Raw genomic sequence first — 22,779 nt, 5'->3', positions numbered from 1 at the left:
AATGAGAAGCTTTATTGTGGAGCTCATCTCATGAACAGGAGGATAACGGAGGAAAGACTTCTGTGGAAAGAGGCAGGAGGAAACATTTAGATAAGAGTGGATTCTATTTGGCCTGTGTGAGACACACATTCATGCCTCTGTGTAAGTGTAATCCTTACCCAAACGTGTGTGTGTGTGTGTGTGTGTGTGTGTGTGTGTGTGTGTGTGTGTGTGTGTGTGTGTGTGTGTGTAATGGGTTCACTAAATGAGTCTGCATTAAACTCTTCCATGCATAAGGAATCGAGCCGGCGGTGCCCTTTAGAATTAAAGGTGCTGGGCTGGTTGAGAAGCAGACAGTGTGATATATTACAGTGCTATGTGGTTAAATAACTGTCCCTCCATAATAGTGCTGTTTAAAGCAAACCGCCGATAACAGACAAATAAATCTCTTTGCACTCACAAACACGCAGCCAGGCACATGAATGTGTGCCGTGGGAATATAAGCGACTTATATGGAAGCTGCTCGTACGAGGCGGCCCGCCGTCCGGAGGAACCGACGTGACGTCTGAACTCCTGCAGAGACGACGAAACTGGGCGTGACCTTGATGCTCATTTGAGTCATTCAGTGGAAGAATTGGGGAACAAAGGAAAACCTCATTGTTATTTCAGAGGCCTGCTGCACCTCTACTTTGGAGTTTGTCAAAGCTTTTGACAAATTTAAGCATTAGGGGCAACTACTGAGTGCCTATTGATTGGTAATGTGCTTTTTGTTACACGTGTAATCCAGAGATAGATATGAAAGAATAGCATTTATGAGCTGTTTTAGTGCTTGGCTCAGACCCAGCTGCAGAGTAAAATCACTATGAGGGCTTTTTAAATTAGTGGAGGTGCACCAGTAGTTACAGAGCAGACTGCACGGGTAAGCAAAGGCGACATGAAATAGCACAGTGCTGGTATAGAATCTGCATATCTGATCATCTGCTGTGTGGTAACATGATGACCAGAAATTAAAGGCAGGTAGCACAAATTGAACAAAACACATGTGTAATCAGACTCTTACATTTTAAGATTATGTGACTTGAAATGACGGCTCCATTAAAAAGCTATCAACTTGTTGATGCGACAATGTTTGTTGAAAGAAGCCAACAAGGTAAAAGCTGCCAAATTGCATTATGAAGTATTACATCCTGTTCACCGAACATTCCAGCTGATCTCTATTTTCTAATCAAGACGGACTAAAAGTTATTATCATTTCCTCCGACTCAGCCGGTTATTTGTGTATTTGGTCATCGAGCAGCACTCACAGCTTCCAGAGGAGGGTGGAAGTCAGAGAGGGCCGTCTAATTCCAGCTGACGGTGTTGTTTCAGCCCTTAAATGATCATCATTATCCAGCATTATCAAGGACGAGGCACTTCTTCTTTCATAGTCTGGCTTTCTGAGCCATTTTTAATATCCATGACGCGCTTTCGAACAGATGGCCATCTATCCGCATCTAATATTCTGTTTGCACACACACACAAACACACACACACACACACACACACACACACACACACACACACACACTCACTCACTCACTCACTCACTCACTCACTCACTCACTCACTCACTCACACACACACACACACACACACACAATGGTACATGCACACACAACTTTGTACATTTGCGAGCTCAACGTGTGTTTACATAGTCACGTTGTTGGGGCCTTCCTAATGCATGTCCCCATAACATGAATCAGACCTGGTTTAAGGTTAGGTTTAAGGTTAGAGTAAGGATTAGGGTTCCAGGGGTTATGGTTAGGGTAGGTCTCCAGGAAATTAAGGCGATGCAATGTCCCCAGAAGTCATGAAAACCCAACTGTGTGTGTGTGTGTGTGTGTGTGTGTGTGTGTGTGTGTAAATCGGTGTGGTTCATTGCTTTGCTGAGGTGCTGATGGAATGGAGTCCTTAGTGATTTTGTTTATCTCCGTCTCCCACATGCATGCCGCGGCTCTGGCCTCCCTCGACGCACACCAACACCGAGTCACACACACACACACACACACACACACACACACACACACACACACACACACACACACACACACACACACACGCCGCTGACACAACTGCCTTCTTTTTTTTCTTTTTTTTGTTGGCACCATCGATTACTGTCAGCCGATACTTGGACTTGCTTCTGTCTGCATCATCAGGTTTCAGGAAGTGATGATAAATGAATAGCACTATCTGCCAGGACTGCTGGGGCCGTGGATATAGGTTTCCAAAAAAAATCAAGACATCCTTAGACTCGTTTTACTTCTCTTAAGGAAGGAAACCTAAGTAAATAAATATTGGATGAATTAAACAAAGTAGTCACACAAGCACAGCCTGGATCCATGGGACTTACTTATGCGTCTAGTTATCTGTTGAATAAAGTGACTATCTTACAAACTGAAATACTGACATACCATATCACAAATGTACAGAAACAAAAGATGCGATGCTTAAATATTACATATTTCAAACTGACTATTGTGATTAACATATCTAGCTGCACGTGTAATCATGCATTGCATCATTGGAGACAAAGCAAACAATGTGTCTTTAGTCTAAAACAGAGGAGAGCAGAATTCATGGGCTATCTATGAAAACCTGCAGTTGAGGAGAGAATACTTGTTTCAAAAGGTATCATTTCACAACATACTACATACTGATAATTTCATAGTAGACTATATAAAAAGTACTTATATGGCACTCTGTTTAAGTAGCATTGCCTCTTGATCTTAGTATAGTTTGGGTAGAACCTGGCGCTGCGTTTACATCAGTGTCTTGGATTGACTAAACCTGAACTCTGCTGGATCCCCTCCTCTTGTGCAAGAAGTGTACCCGACCAACTAAGGTCAAATACGTCTTGACTTTTCATAATGAAGCACTGTTTATGCAGAGAGGAGACAATATGTGAGAAATACAGTGTCAGGAAACATTTCCATGAAGCATGAAACTGTCCATCAGACAGGGTTACTTCCTCGCATGAAGACACGTACAGAAATTAAGGTGGATGTGTGTGTGTGTGTGTGTGTGTGTGTGTGTGTGTGTGTGTGTGTGTGTGTGTGTGTGTGTGTGCGTGAGAGAGTGGATATCTGCACCGGTAGATATATTCAGGAGTACATGAGCTGTGACTGACATAATAAAGGTAAGGAGCAAGGATAGCAGAGCTGAGAGGAACACACTGAACCCGGCAGTGATTTCTTTGAGACACAACACACACACACACACACACACACACACACACACACACACACACACACACACACTATATGTATGTCAGTGGGTATGCACTGAAGCTCAAAGCAAGCACAAACAATTCAAACTCTTCTTTTTGTCTGTCCGTCTGTCTCTATCGCTTTGTCTGTTCTCAAACAAACAAACACACACACACACACACACACACACACACACACACACACTGGCCCGTGGCAGATAGACCAGATTTAGACAGGAGGGGAAAAGAGAGGGAGAAATATGAAGCATCAGCAAGATGTTGCACTGTAAAAGTGAAGAGGGATGAAAGAGGAACGGAGCAGGGGGAAACCTGGGAGCATCAGCCCACCTATCAGGAAGGAGGGCCTGGGTTTGTTTACAGGTTTCAAAAAGGACAAACTCATATTCTAAGATCTTTTTTTATGCTAAAATCAAATTTAAGACTTGATGGAATTGTACCAATTCTGCCACTCGTGTCAAACTACTGGACCTTTTTACTCTGATGAAAAACTCCAAGTAGCACCCTCAAGCAGGAGCTTTTTTCAGCCTCTTATGAGCGTGTCCTGAGAAGTTCTTACCCGTCATTGGCGGCAGCAGAAACAGGAGGCGATGCGGGTCCAGCTCCTCTTGGTTTGTTGACTTTGGCGTACAGCCTGTCAAGGGGGTCATCATCAGGGACGGCTCCCGGGTCGGTACCGTGATTCCCATGCCCTGGAAAGGCAGAGGGGCCTTGGAGGGAAGGGGCGCCCACATGGCCGTGCTGAACTGTGCTGTAGGGAGGCGACTGAGGCGGTGGCTGCGGCATCGGACCCACATCTCGGCCCCTGAAGGATTGTATCCGGGCATAGTTGGGGTCCGTGTCATCATCTTCGACATCTGGATACGGCGACACGCCCTGCTGGTCTCTGAGCCGGTGCTCTCTCAGCTCGGGGTGCCCTGCCTCGATCCTGACAGACAGATGGAGAGCCAATTAATGATAACGATGACCGAGTGACAACGAGGGCTACCACAAAGAAACATCTTTAAACGAACCGCACGGAAGAAAGCCATTACAGCGTAGAGCTCGGGAACGACGAGCATGGTGAAGAGAGGGATAGAGAGAACGGAGAGAAGGATGAACAATACAAAGAAAGGAATGGCGTTAATGTGTTCCATGAGAATAATGAGTGAACAACCATCTGAAATGGAGAAGGAAAACAAAAGATGGTTGCCGAATTCCCCTCGATGTCACACATTATTTGAGTCTTGTGTGTCAGCAAATTTAAAGCAAAAATCCCCCCCCCCCAAAAAAAACCATTCATCATCAAAGCTCCCCACCTTTCCCTCTCGTCTTTCATCCTCTCAAACTCATGATCACTCATAACGTCCGACTTCTGTCGCTGCAGAGCTGCTTTCGCCTCCTTTTTCTCCTCTTTCTTCTTCCCGAATCTGGACGGAGAGAAGAAGTGATGCAGACGGGCATCAGACACAATGAGTAAGAGAGAGAGTCAAGTAGAGAAAGAACATCACGGCATCATAACTGTGTGGGGATTTCAACAGCAGATGAGGAACAAACACAACATTAATTAACACTGTTCTTATGTTCTCACAAGAAACACGCATGGCTGAAATCACATGCAGACGTAGTGACATGAACGCACACACACACACACACACACACACACACACACACACACACACACTTGCGTTATTCAGTGCGAGAGCAGCCTGTGACTCAGTGTCGAGTCATTTCTGCTTCTGTCCGTCCTCTTACTCACGGACACAAACACACAGCCTGAACCGAAGGCGTGAAGGTGGATCACGCTGCAGCTCATCAGCTCTGCTGCTGCCGCTGAACTGTTGCTACGCTGCCCTGCAGCTGACGCTACAGTGAAGTCACAATTAACCTTGAAATGCTCTAAAAAACGTAAGTTGGCTTCCGTGTCTCTTCTAGTTTTTCCTCTTTTAGAGCATTTTATCATACAAATCACTTAAAGTCCATGAACTATAATATACAAATACTAAAGGTATAAAAGGCAAACAGATACAGTAAACGCACATATCAAAAATAGGTAAACAGCAGGTAGTTGGACAATCAAATGTAGATTGACAACATACAAATCTATATGTATTTTTCTGTAGTTGCAATATCTAGAGTGGGAGCATTCAATAAACGAGTTAGAAGCAGGCTAGATGTAAAGCTATTGGTGCTCTATACAACCTAATCTAAATTAGAAGATGGCCGCACATCAATACTCAAACCACAGCAGTCAATACAGTTTGTGAGTGGTCAGCATCAGCAGCACACTCAGGGCCACTGGACACGGCACGAGCCAATGCCAGGAGAGGACTCACGCAGACACACTAATACACACACAGCTGATTATTAAAACTGAACGTGGATGAACAATGTGAGCGTCTATGGGGCAAAGAGAGCAACACAGTTGAGCAGCATTACCACTGGAGTGTGTGGAGACACATGGTTTGAAAGAGGAAACAATTCACAGTGAACCATGAATTACATTTTATGTATTGTTTTCCTTCTTAAACCAAGAACATGGTTTAGTTCAACTTCAATGCTGACAAATGACTGATCGATATTTAGTTATTAAGAGCCATTCGGAGGCTTTAAAATGTCATAATCATGTATAGCACTGCTCTCATTAAACCTCTCACGCCAGCAGCTACATGGTGAGGATACGGTTAACTGAGCCAGTCAAAAGCGCTAAATAGTTAATATCTCCAACATGCAAACCGTGACCTTATAACACACCTTATGTTTTATTTAGCTGGTGAATTTATTGATGTCTACCCACTGCTGCTGCTGTTTTTGAAGTATTACTCTACTTAACCTGCTTGTGCATTATTCAAATGGGCATTCGTGGTCATTCCAATGTGTGATTTTATGTGTGACTATTTTGTAGTTTAGCTTGCGAACGTTGCTAGAAAAACAAAACGCAGTATGTACGCTGAGGTGATTTGATTGTTTTCTTTGAAATGCTTAATGTGGACTGGGGGGGGGGGGGGGGGGGGGGGGGGGGGGGGTCAGGAAGCTTTTTCACCGCCCATGGAGGGGGGCTCAATGGAGGGCCATAACGGTGTGTGTGTGTGTGTGTGTGTGTGTGCATTAACAGTGTGAGTGTGTGTTTGCCTCACAGGGGACAAGCCTCGCTCTAATGACTACTACCTCACTGAGCTACAGGCTTACCCCTTTCTTCAACTCTCTCTCTTCCCCTCACTTACCCCTCGTTCACCTCTCTTCCTTTTTACCTTTTCCTCCTCCTCTACCTCACAGCTCTCCTCCCGTTCTCACATTAACCTCATTTCTGTTCCTTCCCATCCATAGCTTGTACCTCGCCGTCACCCCTTCATGACGCCGCCTCATTTGGCACGTCGCCCCTCGGTATCAAACACTTCTCTCACAGCACTTAACCTCTAACACCCCCCCCCTCCCCTTTCCTCTATGCTGTCATCCCAATTTCTTCTTCTCTAGAAACGGGAAAATAAAAGATGAAATATAAATTAGGGATAAGGCTAGAGTTCCAGAGAGAGAAAATATTACTTTTAAAGCTCTTTAAAAGGTGCAATGTAGAAGATATGACTAGAATATTCATTTAAAACATTGAAAAATTTAACTTTGTCAACAGAATGTGAAGTGTGTTGACGTTACGTCATAGACATCTATGTCTTGTGTTGCAGATGTATCTGCTGAAATGAGCATGCTAACCAGCTAGCTCCGGCCCGTCCTGTCTTGTGATACAACCTGTTCCTCAACAGGCGAAGAGGTAGAGCTGCCCTGAGGGTAGGCTTGTCAATCACTTTGAATTCACATTGTTAATATGATTAAATCAAAGGTGACAGAAATGAAAACGACTCGTATTTTTGCTGTCGTCCGCTCTGCCGACAGAAGACTCCGGGAGACGGTCCTCCGGTTAGCGGCGCCGTAGCAACTCAAACAAAGCCAACAAAAGGAAACTCAAAGTCATTCTCTCGTTTCTGCCACTTCTTCTTCTTCTTCTTCTTCTTTTCTTCTTCTTTCTTTGGATTTAATCCAACAAACACGTGATTAAACGTAGACAGAGCGTACAGTCTCCGGTAGGCCCACACCACACGTTTATAACTAGTTCTAAGACAGCAGCGGCATTTTGACCGTCTCTCAGAGTTTCAGCAGTTTGGTCGTATTTTTTCTGAACACATTCATCACTGTCAATCACAGCTTACAGAAATGACATTCAAACGACAATAGATGTACAGAGTCCATACACAAAACCTGTAAACTGAAGAAAGACGTTCCAGATGGACGGCAACAGATAAGACAAAACAATACGATAATACTCCAACCATTTGCTTCTACATTCTCCATACTGACCTCAGAGATCAGCGCTGCTCAGTCAGTAGCAATACATTTTACACTTATTTTATATGAGGGTTTTGGGGAAAAGTACTACATTTTGAAAAGTAAATAGGCTACGCAAAAACATGTATTTCTCCACAGGGTCAAGTTCACCAGTGAAGATGAACAAGACCAATTAGAATAAACAAGAAAGCTTCTGTAATTTTCTTTTTTTCAGCAAATGGAAGGGAAAAGAGCAGCCAGGGAGGTATAGAGGGAAGCGTAAAGATGTATGAGGATAATGGACACCTACAGCTTAATTAGACCTGCCTTCTCTCTCCAGGCCCTCTTGAAGGTATTATTACTGAGCTATACTGGGAGGCAACTTGCACGGATACAAACACTCAATTTAATGACTGTACACACTTAGATATAGGCAGAAACGTATAGAAGCCACAGACATACATCAAGCTGAAGGTCTCTGTTCTTGTGTGTGCATGTGGCCTTTTCATGTGAGGGAAGTGACAGAAATAGAAAGCTATATACTGTATACTCGTTGTAGGGATGCCAGTGTATTTGTCTTTGTACCTGCAAGCATGTGCAAAGAGAACAAGGAGATGGAAGTAAACAGGAGGTCAACCGGCTTGTCTCATGATGTCAAGACACTCATGTTTGACCTTTTCCTTCTCTCTGCATCTTTGAGCAGTCGGCAAAAACGTTTGTTTCTTTAAGTGTTCTCTGCCTGTCAACAACGTCCTCTTCATGTCATGTAGTTTAAAATGTCGTCTGTAGTAATTAGTTACATCTCAAGCTAAGTGTCACCACAATGCACATTTACAAACGTACAGAGGTGCTGGAGGTCAGGCTATATTTTCTGTTACTATTTTTCCATATTTCCATTATTCTGTACATTTGTTTCTCTATGATGAATTACTTAAATGTGGAAAATAAGGAAGCATGTGTGATATGGACGCAGTGAACTGGTTAAAATCCTGTAAGTTTAACAGACACATCGTACACACACGACCGCACACGTCGTCTGCACGTCCAGAAGAATCTTTTTAATTTACGACATTATCAGCATAACTTCACAAAGAAATATCAGAGAATATCAAGAACAGCTGATTAACAGCCAGTTAGGAGGAATAAATTACCTCTTTACTGTCATTAGAGGGAAGAGAATGACGACTCGGGAATATTCATGACATAACACCACAATCTGTATGGAAGGTGTTCATTCCAGCTGGTCATTCGCATGCAAGGCAGGTTTAATTAGACACACACTGGTTTCTTAAAGCCTCTGTAGGAGAAGAGATAGACTGGAGAAAATACAAAAAACATAAAACAAACTACTTATAAAATTGTATTTTTATGGTGCATTTATTTGAGCCACAAGACAGTAGTAAGTAAACAATATCTACCACCACAGAACACATTCAGGTGATTCACTTAATGATGGAAAAAGAAGGAAACATGCACATGAGAGGATGATTAAAGTGAACTCTGTTCACAGCCAGTCTCCTTGAACGCATTTAAATATCAGCTTAATTTAACAGAGCAACTAGCAGCAGGTATAATGTAGCAGTCCTTCCTCGTGTCAACACTGCCGTCACTCCAACGCAACCGCATACGCCAACAACGCGTCCGGCCACAGAGGCTCTAGATGCCTGACTGCTGAGTCATCTTGAGTTTAGCTTAGTTTGCCAAAAGTCCTGGTTATTATAATTTACATGCTTGTTTATGTTGGATATAAACCCGGCGAGAAAGTATGTGCTCGGTTTCATGCGTGTGACTGTGTGCGTCCGTGACTGAGTGAGTGTGCGTCTCTGTGTTTGTCCACGACTCAAGTCGTATTCTGCTGCAGCGGACTGTATAACGTTTTGGGATGCATGCTCAAGGAACATCTCGTGGCTCACACTTTCTTAGAGCGCCTTCTATTTCCTGCTTTACGCCGCCATTGACTGCCCGCTGACTCCTCGCGCTCCACTCGTAACCAGCCCCCAGCCGGTAGGGGCCGCTAGTGAACACGCAGCTGAGTGCATCGCCGACCCCCAAACGGCCCACTCTGTGCCCAGACACACAGTGAGAGAAAGCAGTTTGCACACTTCTATTGTTTTGCACAATGTTCGGCTAACAGCTAACTAAACTACGTGTCCACACACTGCTGAGTACTTCTCTTGGTGAGTTTAACCTCTGTGTCTTTTTTTTTTTTTTCAACCACAATACACTACAATACATTTTAAGGTAGATGCTGGAATGTACCCACCGAAATGAAACCGTATGAACGTAAACCAACAAATTAGCATGCTGGCTAGCCAGCTAGCTAATTCCACCACGCATTCATGCTACACATGCCTATCAGAGGGCTGCTGGTTCCCGACCCTAGCTGTATCAAAGAAAAGCTGAGCTGATTTATTGTTCACAATGTATTATTATAAGACTAGCGACTAGAAAGCATTCAGGCTGATCTGGTCTACACAGTGCCTCCGCCTCACTGTGGTCTGGTAAGTGGGTTTATCAAATTCAGTATTCAGCACTATTTACAAAGCTACTGTAGCTTTTCCAACTTGGTGTGGCCATGTTTGTCATACAGAAGCAGACATGGTTTCATCTGAAGTGTGCGTAATGCTCCAGACCCCATAATATAACCAACACTGAGGAGAATCTCTATCTTACACCAAACACTTTTTAGATGAGAGGACATGCCAGCACGGCTTTACGGTCCTAACCGTAAACAACTACAAGACACACACACACACACACACACACACACACACACACACACACACACACACACACACACACACACACACACATACACACACACACATACACTCACACACACATGCCAATTAGAATGGTGAACAGGGAGCAGAGTGAGGAGAGGGCTGTTCCACACTTGTGTTTCTGAATAGTCCATGAGGAGAAAACCTACAGACAAACGAGCAGAAAAGGAGTGTAAACATCTGTGACTCTCACTTCACCTATTCTTTCTATTCTTCTGCTCTTTCTCACTCCGTCCCTCTGCCACTCCATGGACACGCCTCCCTTTGCCAATGGCAAAAGGATCCCTGAGAGAATGGATGATTGACAAATGTGCTTCGATAACAAGCACACACACACACACACACACACACACACACACACACACACACACACACACACACACACACACACACAGATAGACACTGTAAGGAAGCAAACATTCAAATTCAAGCAAACACAAGCAGACACACTTGCAAACCCACACAGATGATTGGCAGGCATGACATCAGTCCGTGACACTCCAATGACTTTCTGTCATGATGTTTGATTGGCAGCTGGTGGGTCCCCCCCCCCCCCCCCTTTCATGCATGTGCTCTCTAATTATGAAACAATGACAGGCAACGTCTGGTCAAAAGAGAGGGTTTTACCTAAAGAGCTTCAAAGAGCTTTGTGTTGCCTTCACCCAAATCCGACCATAGCGTTTGGTCGCTATGTAGCTGAAATGCTAGCTCATCGAAAGCGCTATAAAATAGATCAAATACTAGATGTGGAATTTCAACTTTGTGACGTCCCGGGGCTGTTTGAAGCTTCGACGGTTCATAACGTTGACGTTTGGATCGTAAATCCACATTAAAATGCTGGGTGAACTTGCATGATTAATGCTATTACATTGTCATCATATTAGTGGCATAAAATGGTCTTAAAATGACATTAATGTCTTTTATCGAAATCATTTGTGGGACAATAAATCTTCCAATAAAATGAGTTATTGTGACCGATCTATGCAATAGTCCACCTTCTCTTCCCCTCACTCTCTCTCTCAAATACACACACAGAGTCCTCAGTCTGCACCCACATGTATTTATATTATTCATTAAAGAAAGTTGATTTAATACAATAAAAGACTTATTTAATCCGATGAATCCCCTTATTCAAATTGTGGATTTTGTCTAAGGTTTTTTTTTTTTTTTTTAAGGTGATGACATTATAATATATGACAGCAGACAACAGGCTTTGAATGTAAACAAATACTACATTTGGTCCAGTCTTACTAGATAGTCAGCAGTGAGATGATCTAAGTCTAACAGAGGTGCTACATTAAGACCAGGAGAGAGAGAGGAAAGAGGCAAATATGTCAGAGAGCGTAATTACAGGAGTCAACGAGAGGTGAAGAAAGAGAATCAAAGCTCAAAGAAAACGACGGCGCTCTAATTGTAACCTTAACTTCCTGTGCTTTTTCTTATCCCATTCATACGGTTTCATACGGCGGCTGCGTTCTCCAATTTTGACGCTCTTTGAGTTTGAAGCAAAATACCTTCATGTATTTTCTTTTCATTTATTCGACGGTCAGTAAACATACATGCACAGAAAAACACAAGCGATATATACGCACACAGGGAAGGGAGGTGAGTACAGCCGTGCTTCGATTACAACCAAGCTGGCGAACATGCATTAATTACCATAGATTCTCACACCAATTGAAATCTGAAAATGAACAGCATGCACAGATACTTCACAACACACATGAACAATCGCGTAAACATGTCGCATGTGGCCCTCTTTGGTTTCTCAAAGACCTTTTACATTCCCAGTCTCACCTCATAGATTACCACATTTCTATTTGTACACACACCCCGTACTCTGAACCCACGCCGATGATGATCGTAGAGCGCTGAGCTGCGGCTGAAAGTGCGTGTGCATGTGTGAAAGATGCATATTCACGATGTTTGAATATCATCAACCTCAACGGGTCTGAGCCAAGAGAAAAGATACACAGATCAGAGAGAAAAGTGTCACACAACTGCAGACATTTTGGAAAGACACACACACACACACACACACACACACACACACACACACACACACACACACACACACACACACACAGTGTCTGAGAAAGATTCACAGCAACTGCGTGCCAGCTATATGACAACCATCTGACGGTGTGACCAATCATGTTTTATCACCACATGATTATTCATGACGGTAGGATGGTTACCAGCGTCCTCACACACACACACACACACACACACACACACACACACACACACACACACACACACACACACACACACACAGATGATTGGCATGACTGATTGGCAGGTGGCAGCAGTTCAGATGACAGAGTGAACGAGCAAGCTGTCCACTTTAAAGGGCATTTTAAACAAACTCTCACCGTCTGATTCTAATGTCACGCTACAGAGATTACATTCAACGTCTCCACGCTTCCAATCCCGCTCTCTTCATTAATGAGATTACCGTTTCATAAAGAGATGAACTTACTATCGACGTCGTAGTAATAGTGCCAATGTGTGTCTTTGCAGTTGGTGCATAGAAACAGAATGCAGAATGAGGTACATTTACATTCACTACAGTAGAAGCACACACCCCGGAGTAAGGTTGAGTATCCCATACCTCCTCTCCTCCAGACCATTAGGCCAATCAAAGCCGGCCTTAGATGAATGTGACAAATCAGCAGTGTGGCCTAGATTGAACTGTACTGAATAGCACCAATTTGCCTTCTCAGTCTACCTCCATTACACGCAATCAAATGCAGATAGGGAGCTGGAGCTGGAGGGAGCAGAGCAAACCAGAGAGGAAAAAAAATTTCAAATAGTGCAAAGATTATGGGGGTTGGGGGTGTGAAACGAGAGAGAAAGAGAGAGGTTACAGAAATATGGCTCGACAGAGAGAGAGAGGAGAGAAAGGGAGAGATTATCTCCGGGCTCTAATCAAGGCCCTCTTATGGTGATGAGAGATGGGGTGTAGAGGAAAGGTCTAAAATATCCTCGGGTGCATTATATGGTTTCTTAAGGCACTTAAGGCGAGGCGTGATGGGGGAATTACTGGTTAGTTGAAAGGATGGATGGAAGGATAGCTGCACAGAGGGAAGGCTCGGCTAGATTAAACTGGAGATATTCTCGAGTGTGCTGTATAGGCTGTCCGGGCCATAATAACACACGGTGGAGGAGAGACGGATGAACATGGAGAGAAGGGATTGGGCGTCACCTTCCCTGAACTCTGAAGCACTTAAAACATTGCTAAGAAGGTAAGACAGAGTGTGAAGGAGGTAAAAAAAAAGAAGGAAACATATCTTTAGGGGTGTCATTTATTGCCTCAGAGCTGTAATGGTGGAGGAGGAGAGGGAATGATTGAGATCCTCAGGTGTGTAATCTGTGCATTTATAGAAATACATCACATGGTGCCATAGATGGTCCGTTGGTTGTAAGTATACTTTGCATATCGGTCTATGCTAACTCCATAAAACATAAAGCACAAAGTATGAATGAGTCAAAATCCTGCTGCTCCGTCCTCGTCAGCTCTCTCTCTCCGGTAGTGACGACTTGCATATATCTTCATGATAAGTTGTGTGTTTATCATAGACCATATCATACTTAAAAGAACTTTTTGTCGGGTTGAGCTGAATTGTGGTTGACGTAAATGTTTTGAAATTGGATTACGTGACTAAGTGTGGAATGATTACCTTGAATTAAAGGGTCAGTTCATCAAATTCAGAAAAACAAATATTTTTACTTAATGAATTGGAGGTGAACAGGATTTAATTTGGGACGCTCCAGGCGGTGCAACATTTAATTCATAAAACATATATCTTAATAGAAAAAGTGTACCCGCAGTAATCCACAGACCTGTCTACAGGATGGATGGATTCACCGTTTGTTTTATTTTGTATCACTGATAGAAAACAGCACACACCATCTATCTATCCAGCCTCCCATCAATTATAACGGCTTAAGTATAAAGAGCAATGTACACTCAGCTGCATGACTAAGACATCATAACAGAAATACCTCTGCTCTCCATCAGAACACTTCTTACTGATGACTGAACCTCTAGAGTGAGAGAGAGGAGAACAAGGTGGAAAAGAGGTGAAGAAGTAGGAGGAGACTTTCAAAGCAAATAGCACAGAACCTATCAAGTACAATTAGTGCGTATTACTCTAATTACGTAATATTTCACTTTAAGTAACATGCAATTCAGAGATATAATCTTTGCGGTACAATCTTTGGAATCTGGAAGTGTTTTTCTGCATTCTGGTTCACACAGACTGCTTTTTGAATTCCCCAGAATCAAATTGCATGCGAGTGTTTTTCTTCGGATCTGAATCTATGTAATGGTCATGTGAAATCCCTTTTCAGAAACAACCTGATGTTAGGCAGCAATTAAGGTAGAAAGTACAAATCGTTCAGTGAAACACTTCGCCCCATTCATGCCGCGTGTCTACTTAAATGCCCCACTCACATTGGAAGATATAGTGTTTAAGTTAATCACATGAAATAGTTCTGACAGATAATTTGCAGCACCTCTTAAGGAAATTGGGGCACCGCTCTGAGAGTGGTCTTTGTGTGTCTGTGAACATGTGATAGTGTTTCATGAAGGGGGGGAAAAAGACCTCAGTGTTCATGTTGAAGGTGTCTTTCAGTCTGATGTAGTGTGAACACATGAGGTGAGCAGAGATGGCGATCATTTATACGCCCTTTTTGGCTGGAAAAAAACTCAAAAAGGTTTTTGTAGATGACGGACTCCATTATTTTGTGACTTTACACAAAGGCAGGATTCTTGTCATATACGCACACGTTATTGCAGCGATGCTGACGGTGACATCGGTGACAATGGGTCATCTGAAAATACAGTGATCATGCTGACATCAACTGAATTAAAGCTATGGTAGGTAACACTGGAGAAACCAGCGAGAGTAAGCTCCATTTAAACAACGATCCAACCAAAAAACAAAACAACAACGCTAGCTCCAAAACTTGCTAAACCTAGCGAGAGTTGAGAAGTGTGCATCACTGACAGCTCGTCCCTTCAGGCCTTTCTCCAAAGCACTCGCCCGACATTATCATTACGAATGTAAACAATGCTAATGGCTATTGTTAGCATTCACAGCTGTCAAGCTAGCAGCTTGTGGAGGACTCTGTTGACGCGTAATTAGTGGACGGACAGAGAGCGCGCAGGCAGCCAGTGGATCTGATTTATTGATTGCTGTCAATGTGAATTTCAACCTTTCATTTCAAGCCTTTAAGACTATATTTAAAAGAAAAATGATAAAGACAGCTTATAACAAACGCTGTATTTGAGACTATTGATTCCATATGACGCTCGACACAAACATCATCGCTGGAATAGCTGCTTTCCAGCTTACAAAATGACCCTCAAACACACTAAGAATAGTTTATGACATCACATGCAGGATTGATTAGGGATTTTAGCAGGTATTAGTATAAGTACTGTGTCGGCCATTTTGCATAAACAGTCCACACAAAAGGCATATGACCACTTATGCATGCTTAAGACCAACAGTTTAAAAAATAATCACACACACACACACACACACACACACACACAGACACACACACGGTTACTTACCTTAGCAGGCCAAAGCCTATTTTCTTGCTCTTCTTCTCCGTCTCCTCAGGCTCCTCTGCTTTCTTCTTGTCCTTCTCCTTTCCTTTGCCCTTATTCTTGTCCTTCTTCTTAGTTTTCGGTTTCTTTTTCTTGTCTTTTTTGCCTTTCTCTTCTATCCGATCCCCCAATCCCTGACGGGATGAACTACTCGCAGGAGTGTCCCGGCCTGAACTCTGCTCCGAACCATCATCTAGAGGGAATAGAAGAAGAGGACGAGAAAGATTGGGGATTAGAGGGAGTGGGGGGGGGGACAGTGTTTTATAGAGTAGCAAAAGTAAAAGTTAAAGAAAATGATTGCACTGTGCTGTGTCCACTTCCATCATTGTGATAGATTAAAATAAATAAAATCAATGTTTACACAATGATCAACATGAACAACTGTGGATGGAGGAATGACTTTAAGTTGATGTCATAGACTCTTTGTAAACTAGCATTACCAATGACATGAGATGTATCATTGAACCCTGATTAAAACAACACGGCGACCACATATCAGATACAGATGTGACACAAGCATGCACTCAAACAACAAGAAACACAACGCTGTACATATTCACAGCTGAAGAGCTAACAGACGCACACAGACGCACAGGCACATCATGTACAATGTTTAATGAACGTTTTCTCCTCAACACCTCCATGGCTGATTTATTAACGTTACAGTGACATAATTAGAAATAAGACAGAAAAGACGTTTGAATCGTAAACTTTGATGCCTCATTACTTCTTCTACAGATTGGAGGCCTGGTCTTGAATTACAATGATCACACTCACACACACACACACACACACACACACACACACACACACACACACACACACACACACACACACGGAGACCACTTGTCAGATTTTATAAGATAAACAAACCAAATTAGTTACTTCAATTGAGATTTAACCTTGTGTGGACATTCACTTCAGACTTAATTACAAAGGCTGTCTAACAACAGAATGGTATTGTAGTTGTGTGTGTGTGTGTGTGTGTGTGTGTGTGTGTGTGTGTGTTTGTCTGCAGACGCCCGGCTTCATGCTCGTGACAGACCTGGTTTGTTTTCCCTTAAGGAGTTCAAAACAGAAAATGAGCACAGCAGATATCCCTATAAGACTTTTCTTTTATGTTTGTTGTCAGTTAACTGTAGATACTGTTGGGTTGCAGCAACCTGTCAGTAGTAATTTCCAACGATAACAGAATCGATGCAGCCAACATTGATGCTGTGACATATTTTAACCATGCGCCTCATATTCTGTTTACGACTGATTGTCGGTACGGTGTGTGAAAAAGGAGACATAAGAGGTGTATATATATAAAATAAAGACAGAGAGAGTGACAGAAAGAGCCATTTAGCTCTATAATCCATCCCAGCTGACATGAGGCATCACAGCCGATGACTCAAAGCCTCTGTTGAGTCGTCCTCTTGACAACTAAATTCAGTGGAAACTGTGAAGCACTGCAGTTAGCTGGATTCACCTCAGGATCCCACACAATACATCAGCTCCTCACGAACCCCAGACTAAATACTCACTGTCACAATGTTAGCGATGGTTGCCTTCCTGATCACCAGTAGTCTACCACTCAGTCAAAAACTGACAAATTGTAGCTGAGAACCATTTACATTAGTACTGAAGTGAAGATACAATTCAAGCCCAAGCAAAGGTACAAGCAGAGAGACAGACAGACAGACAGACAGACAGACAGACAGACACAGACAGACAGACAGGGATCCTCAGGGCGCTTCAGAGAACTGTTTCCTGTCAATTAACAGCAGCTCTGGAAGTGCTGAACATTTAGGAGGACGGTGACAGATGCGGCCACTGTGTGTGTGTGTGTGTGTGTGTGTGGGGGTGTGTGTGTGTGTGTGTGCGTGTGTGTGTGCGTGTGGTGTTGACACGCCCTATTAGTCCTATCCTGTGTGAATGTAGTGATCTGAAACAGCCGACTCATTACTCTAGTGGTGACTGATAAGAGCTCGCTGCTAATAACACAGCTGGGAATTGAACCGCACCTCCCGGTGAAACAAAAAAAAAAACAAGAAGCTACCATTTAGCTCCTGGATAAATATTTAAAGCTAAAAGCCCAGATCTTGAATTCAATCAGGTATTGAAAGGCGTCGCTGCTGCTTAGCTTCATACGTGTTGACACTTTGAGTCATGGTGTTCTTCTGGCAATGCACGAGTCGTGCTTTGCTGGGAAACGTTCTGTGTTGTTCTTTACTAAACTAATCACAGTTGACAGCGGTCTTAAACTGCGCTGAGATCACTAGCGGCTTTTTTTGGAATAGTAGCCGAGGTTGTTATTGGGGAACACACTGAAAATAAGCAACGAGTATTCATCAATCGCCATGAGAGAAACATCCACGTCGAGGCACTAACGATGTATGTGATCATTGTATATGAGTTACACATGTTTGCATTGATTGTCAACAGAAAACAGGACTTCACTGATAGGGGTGTGGCCATAAGTGCAACATATTTAAAAGTTTCAGTGTGATTAAAACAGCTCTCATGCAGAATTAGGCAAATACGTTTCTCCTATGTTGGTAGAACTGACACCCTCCATCCCTTACCTTCATCTTCTTCAGGCGGCCCATCGTAGGACTTATCAATCGCTGCTCGGAAGCTCTCGTTGCAGCCTCTTCCTCTGACCATATTTGGGCGGGGTCGATGGAAGGGGAGGAGTTCGTTGTTTCTGTTAACCTCTGACATGGCCGTCTGGAGACTCTCCAAGGAGCTGGACTTTTTCAGGCCGAGGGTGGGGCCGAGTTCCACCGGAGTCGATGGAGCTGCTGGACACAGAGAGACGCAGACAGAGGGTGAGAGATACGCCTCTGTCAGGATGCTTTGCTTAGCTGCTGCTACAGGGGACTTGGTATGGTATGGTTTGGGGTTTTTGAGGATGATGATTATTATTCATATTTTATGGAACACAATTATAATTCAACTAAAATGTCCATGAATGAGTTACTGCTATCAAATATACTGCTGCAAACAAAAGACAAAGCACCTGTTCAGCATGCAGACTCCAGGTCTGATCAAATAGGTTTACCTTGCTGTGCTTTGCTCTGATTGGTTTAAAAAGCCTGTGGAGACACGGCTGAACTCTGGAGAGCAGAGCCAGGAAAAAAACAAAAAAAACAGTGATGCAGTTAACTATGCTGTCGTTGAGTTTGTGATGGATGTGAGGTCTGCTTCACTGTTACTCGTTCTCCATCCATCATCACAAGTACACCATGAGAGATATTACTGAGGGAGGGAGGGATCCAGCAGAAGGGATGAGAAGAAGCAATGGTGCAGGTATTCAAGGTAAAGAAGCAGCACAGTTCAACAGTACCTAAAGTCCACAAGTGGTGTAAAAAAACGTGCTCTGCTTTACGCAGACTATCTAGCGGTTAATGCCATCCCGCTGCAGAGACCACAGCTAATGACACGCCGAGTGCTGAAGTTGGATCAGGTTCAGCCTCAAGCCCACCGTGAGGCTTCCACCTCTTGTGAGGATTGCAGATTGAAAAACAAAAGAGGGAGCGGAGGTAAAGTGTGCTTCCAATTTGGTTTGTCACTGTGTGACACCTCAAACAGCGGAGACACTGATGGTGGGCAAGATGGGGAGAAAAAAGGGGGAGGGGAGGAGCAACGGCAGGAAGAGAGCAAATTAAGTTTCCTCAGGGGAATACCACGGTGGCAGAGAGGGAGACAGAGAAAAATGGGGAGGAAGGGAGAAAGGCTGGGCTCACTGCCAGCTCAAAATACTGGTAATCCTTATACACACACACACACACACACACACACACACACACACTTTGGATGCCTTGCTGGCTCTGGCTTGTCGATATGATGCCACTGTGATTCATGATAGCTAAACCTGCATCACTTTAGCTAATGATTCTCTATACATACAGCTCCTCTGTGTGTATGTGTGTGTGTGTGTGTGTGTGTGTGTGTGTGTGTGTGTGTATATGTGTGTGTGTGTGTGTGTGTGTGTGTATATGTGTGTGTTTTTTCTCAAAGCGTAGGAGATGAGAGGGCTGATGTGACTTCCACATCTATTTAAACAACCATTAACCAAACACACACACACACACACACACACACATATACATACAAAGAGTAGTACCGTGCATATAATGTATGGACATACATAATGTAAGTCTGCTGCTAGGAGAGGAGACAGACGAGGGCCGTGACATGTGACACTCCCATCCATAAACACAGTGTGCATGACGTTCAGATACATAATGGGCAGTAAACATAATACAGGTGCTGTGTGATGGATCTCAAACCTGAGTCTCGTCTCATTCTGGAGTTAACTGATACACATCTGAGGTTAAAGTTTTTTTATAAGTAGGTCAACGGGGTCTGGTGAGCTGTTTCATTTATGTCACAGCGTATTATAGGGTGTAAATAACTTCATTATAACATGCAATACATCTGCTTGGAAGCGTCAGTGTTTGTTATGACTACTGGTGACCGGCTTAATAACTTCCAGAAGCTTACCAGGACTGTGGCCATCAGCCTGAAGCAGGACGCAGCCAAAACGTGATTAGACGCTTGGCCAAAGAGACGCAGCGGGCTCTTCAATCTTAGAAGAACATGTAAACAAAAACTATTTTTAAAGAGACATGCCATATGCAAAAAAATAAACAGAAATAGCCTATTCTGGGGCTGAGAGTGGCGTGTATTCTAAATAGATGATCCGCTGTTTGAAAACTCTGAGGAGCGCGGATTAGAGCTGCCAGTAACATTTGAGCCGAGGCCACCAATAGCATGAACAAAGTCTACATTAATTGTCCAGGATTTTGTTTGATGTATTATTCCTTCTATTCACACTCTAATCAGAAAACTCTTTAAAGCCAACATGTTAGCAGTTGCCAACAACACTCTGAAAACAGAGGCAACCTCAAAGTTAAACCAGCCTCTGACGTTCCTATTTCAGTTACAATGAAGCCCTAATCCGGCACACTTAGGCTCCAAAGACATGCTTAGATTTGTCCGTGTTTAGTCACGCATTGCTTTCTGTAGATTAATACGTTCCGTATGAAAGTACGCGTGTGATGTTAGCCGTTCATGTTGGGTGTCAGCAGGCAGGGTCCAGGTTTGTGTTCCACTGGGGATCTAAGTTTGAGTCGGTTTAGGACGTCTAACACGCAGGAGAACACAGACTGTGACCCCTGAGTCCAAACGGGTCGGTTTGCAGCAGGACGAAATAAATACTATTATGAATAGCTTAGTGGTGTTGGGCTGTGTTATCAGGGAATGAACAGCACACACACACACACACACACACACACACACACACACACACACACACACACACTTGGTCTCTCTCTCTCTCTCACACACACACACACACACACACACACACACACACACACACACACACACACACACACACACAGTATTTTGCTGTGAGTAGCAGGATTTGTGTCATAAATGTAATTACTTCCGTCCAACTGTAAGATGATAGAATTAAGCTGCTTTTAGAGAGAGAGAGAGAGAGAGAGAGAGAGAGAGAGAGAGAGAGAGAGAGAGAGAGAGAGAGAGAGAGCGAGAGAGAGAGAGAGAGAGCGAGAGAGAGAGAGAGGATGACAAGCAAGACAAGAGTTTGAGGGAGAGGGTGTGAGAGTGGGGGGGTTGGCAGAGAAAAACAGACACCGTGAGAGGATGCTATAGAAAGAGAAACAAAGAGACTGAGAATGTGAGTGAAGGAGAGAGGATGGAGTGACAAATAGAGAAAGAGAGAAAGAGAGAGAGAGAGAGAGAGAGAGAGAGAGTGGGAGAGAAGAAATATAAAATGAAATACAAAACACAAAGAGAGAGAAACGCCAAGATATCCCAAGGCTATTTGGTTGGCAGGAAGGCAATGGGCTACTTTGAAAGTCAAAATTACACCAAGGAGCGGCTTGGCAGCAGGCTGCAGCAACAAAGCCAGCAGATTCGACTTCTTTCTAGTCCACCAAAGCACTCTTTAGAAGCTCTCATAAGGAGATGCAACTCAATTTCTGCTTTCTATTTCGACATCACACACACCCAGACCTTTGTTTGTGTTTTTTTCAGCGAGGAGAGAATTTGGCTTCTCTCAACCGTCCCGTCAGTGGAAGTTCCCCTCGCGCTCCAACCCAGTCGCTACAGCAGGATGTAGTGCGTGCAAGAAAACAGAATGTTGGACCCTTTCGTTTTATGCAATCAGGGAACGTTTCACAGGACATTTACTGAATTCTACACAACGTTATGTGTGCATCCATATGAGGTACACTGTGTGCACTAGTGAGAGTCTACGAGAGTGTGTTTGCATCTGCAGTGACACTTCCACGGCTGTGGAGGGAAGATCATTCCTGTGAGCAACAGTGTCTTGCATATTATGTGTGTGTGTGTGTGTGTGTGTGAGTGAGTGTGTGTGTGTGTGTGTGTGTCATGTGCTTCAATCTCCCAGCAGATGAAATGAGGTTTTGCTATCCCACAGGGCTCCATAATAATTGAACGGGCATCATAAACTGTGAAGTCATGTGACACCATCCTCAGCCTCATGTGAGTATTTACTTGCTCATCCGGACTTTAAGGTTTGCAGGTGCTGCTGCACTGAACAGCAACAAATACAAATAAATACTCAGAACATATCATGCAAATATCCAAACAAGGAACCGGTCCTGATTAAAACAGGAGTTAATGTGTCCTTTCTATGTCTTTCAGCCAGATAATGCATCTTAACCTGATATTCCAAGTACTATATTGATATTCTGATGCATGAGTTTTGTGGAGAAGCGATGTCATGATTCACTTCTCAACTGACACACAAAAGTTAGTCAATATATGCAAACTCCAGAAGTGTTTGTGGGAAATGA

The 22,779-nt window shown here is 43.5% G+C and overlaps 1 protein-coding gene across 1 annotated transcript in view; it reads right to left on the bottom strand.

The window, feature by feature from the left end:
* The window catches only part of LOC137866038 (partitioning defective 3 homolog B-like), a 181,638-nt gene that overhangs the window by 62,692 nt on the left and 96,167 nt on the right, over positions 1-22,779 (bottom strand). Inside the window, exons 18-21 of the mRNA XM_068701680.1 lie at positions 18,511-18,729; positions 15,908-16,136; positions 4,540-4,650; positions 3,801-4,169 (exon numbers count right to left, since the gene is read on the bottom strand). Coding sequence (XP_068557781.1) covers positions 3,801-4,169; positions 4,540-4,650; positions 15,908-16,136; positions 18,511-18,729 — 928 coding nt within the window. The remainder of the gene's footprint in view (positions 1-3,800; positions 4,170-4,539; positions 4,651-15,907; positions 16,137-18,510; positions 18,730-22,779) is intronic.

The sequence above is a fragment of the Cebidichthys violaceus genome, unplaced genomic scaffold, assembly GCF_023349555.1.
Source record: "Cebidichthys violaceus isolate CVI_PGR_0920_01 unplaced genomic scaffold, fCebVio1.0.p SCAF_11, whole genome shotgun sequence".
In the NCBI taxonomy this organism is placed as follows: Eukaryota; Metazoa; Chordata; class Actinopteri; order Perciformes; family Stichaeidae; genus Cebidichthys; species Cebidichthys violaceus.
Note: the sequence above shows the minus strand (reverse complement) of the source record. Positions and strands in the feature narration are given on the sequence as shown.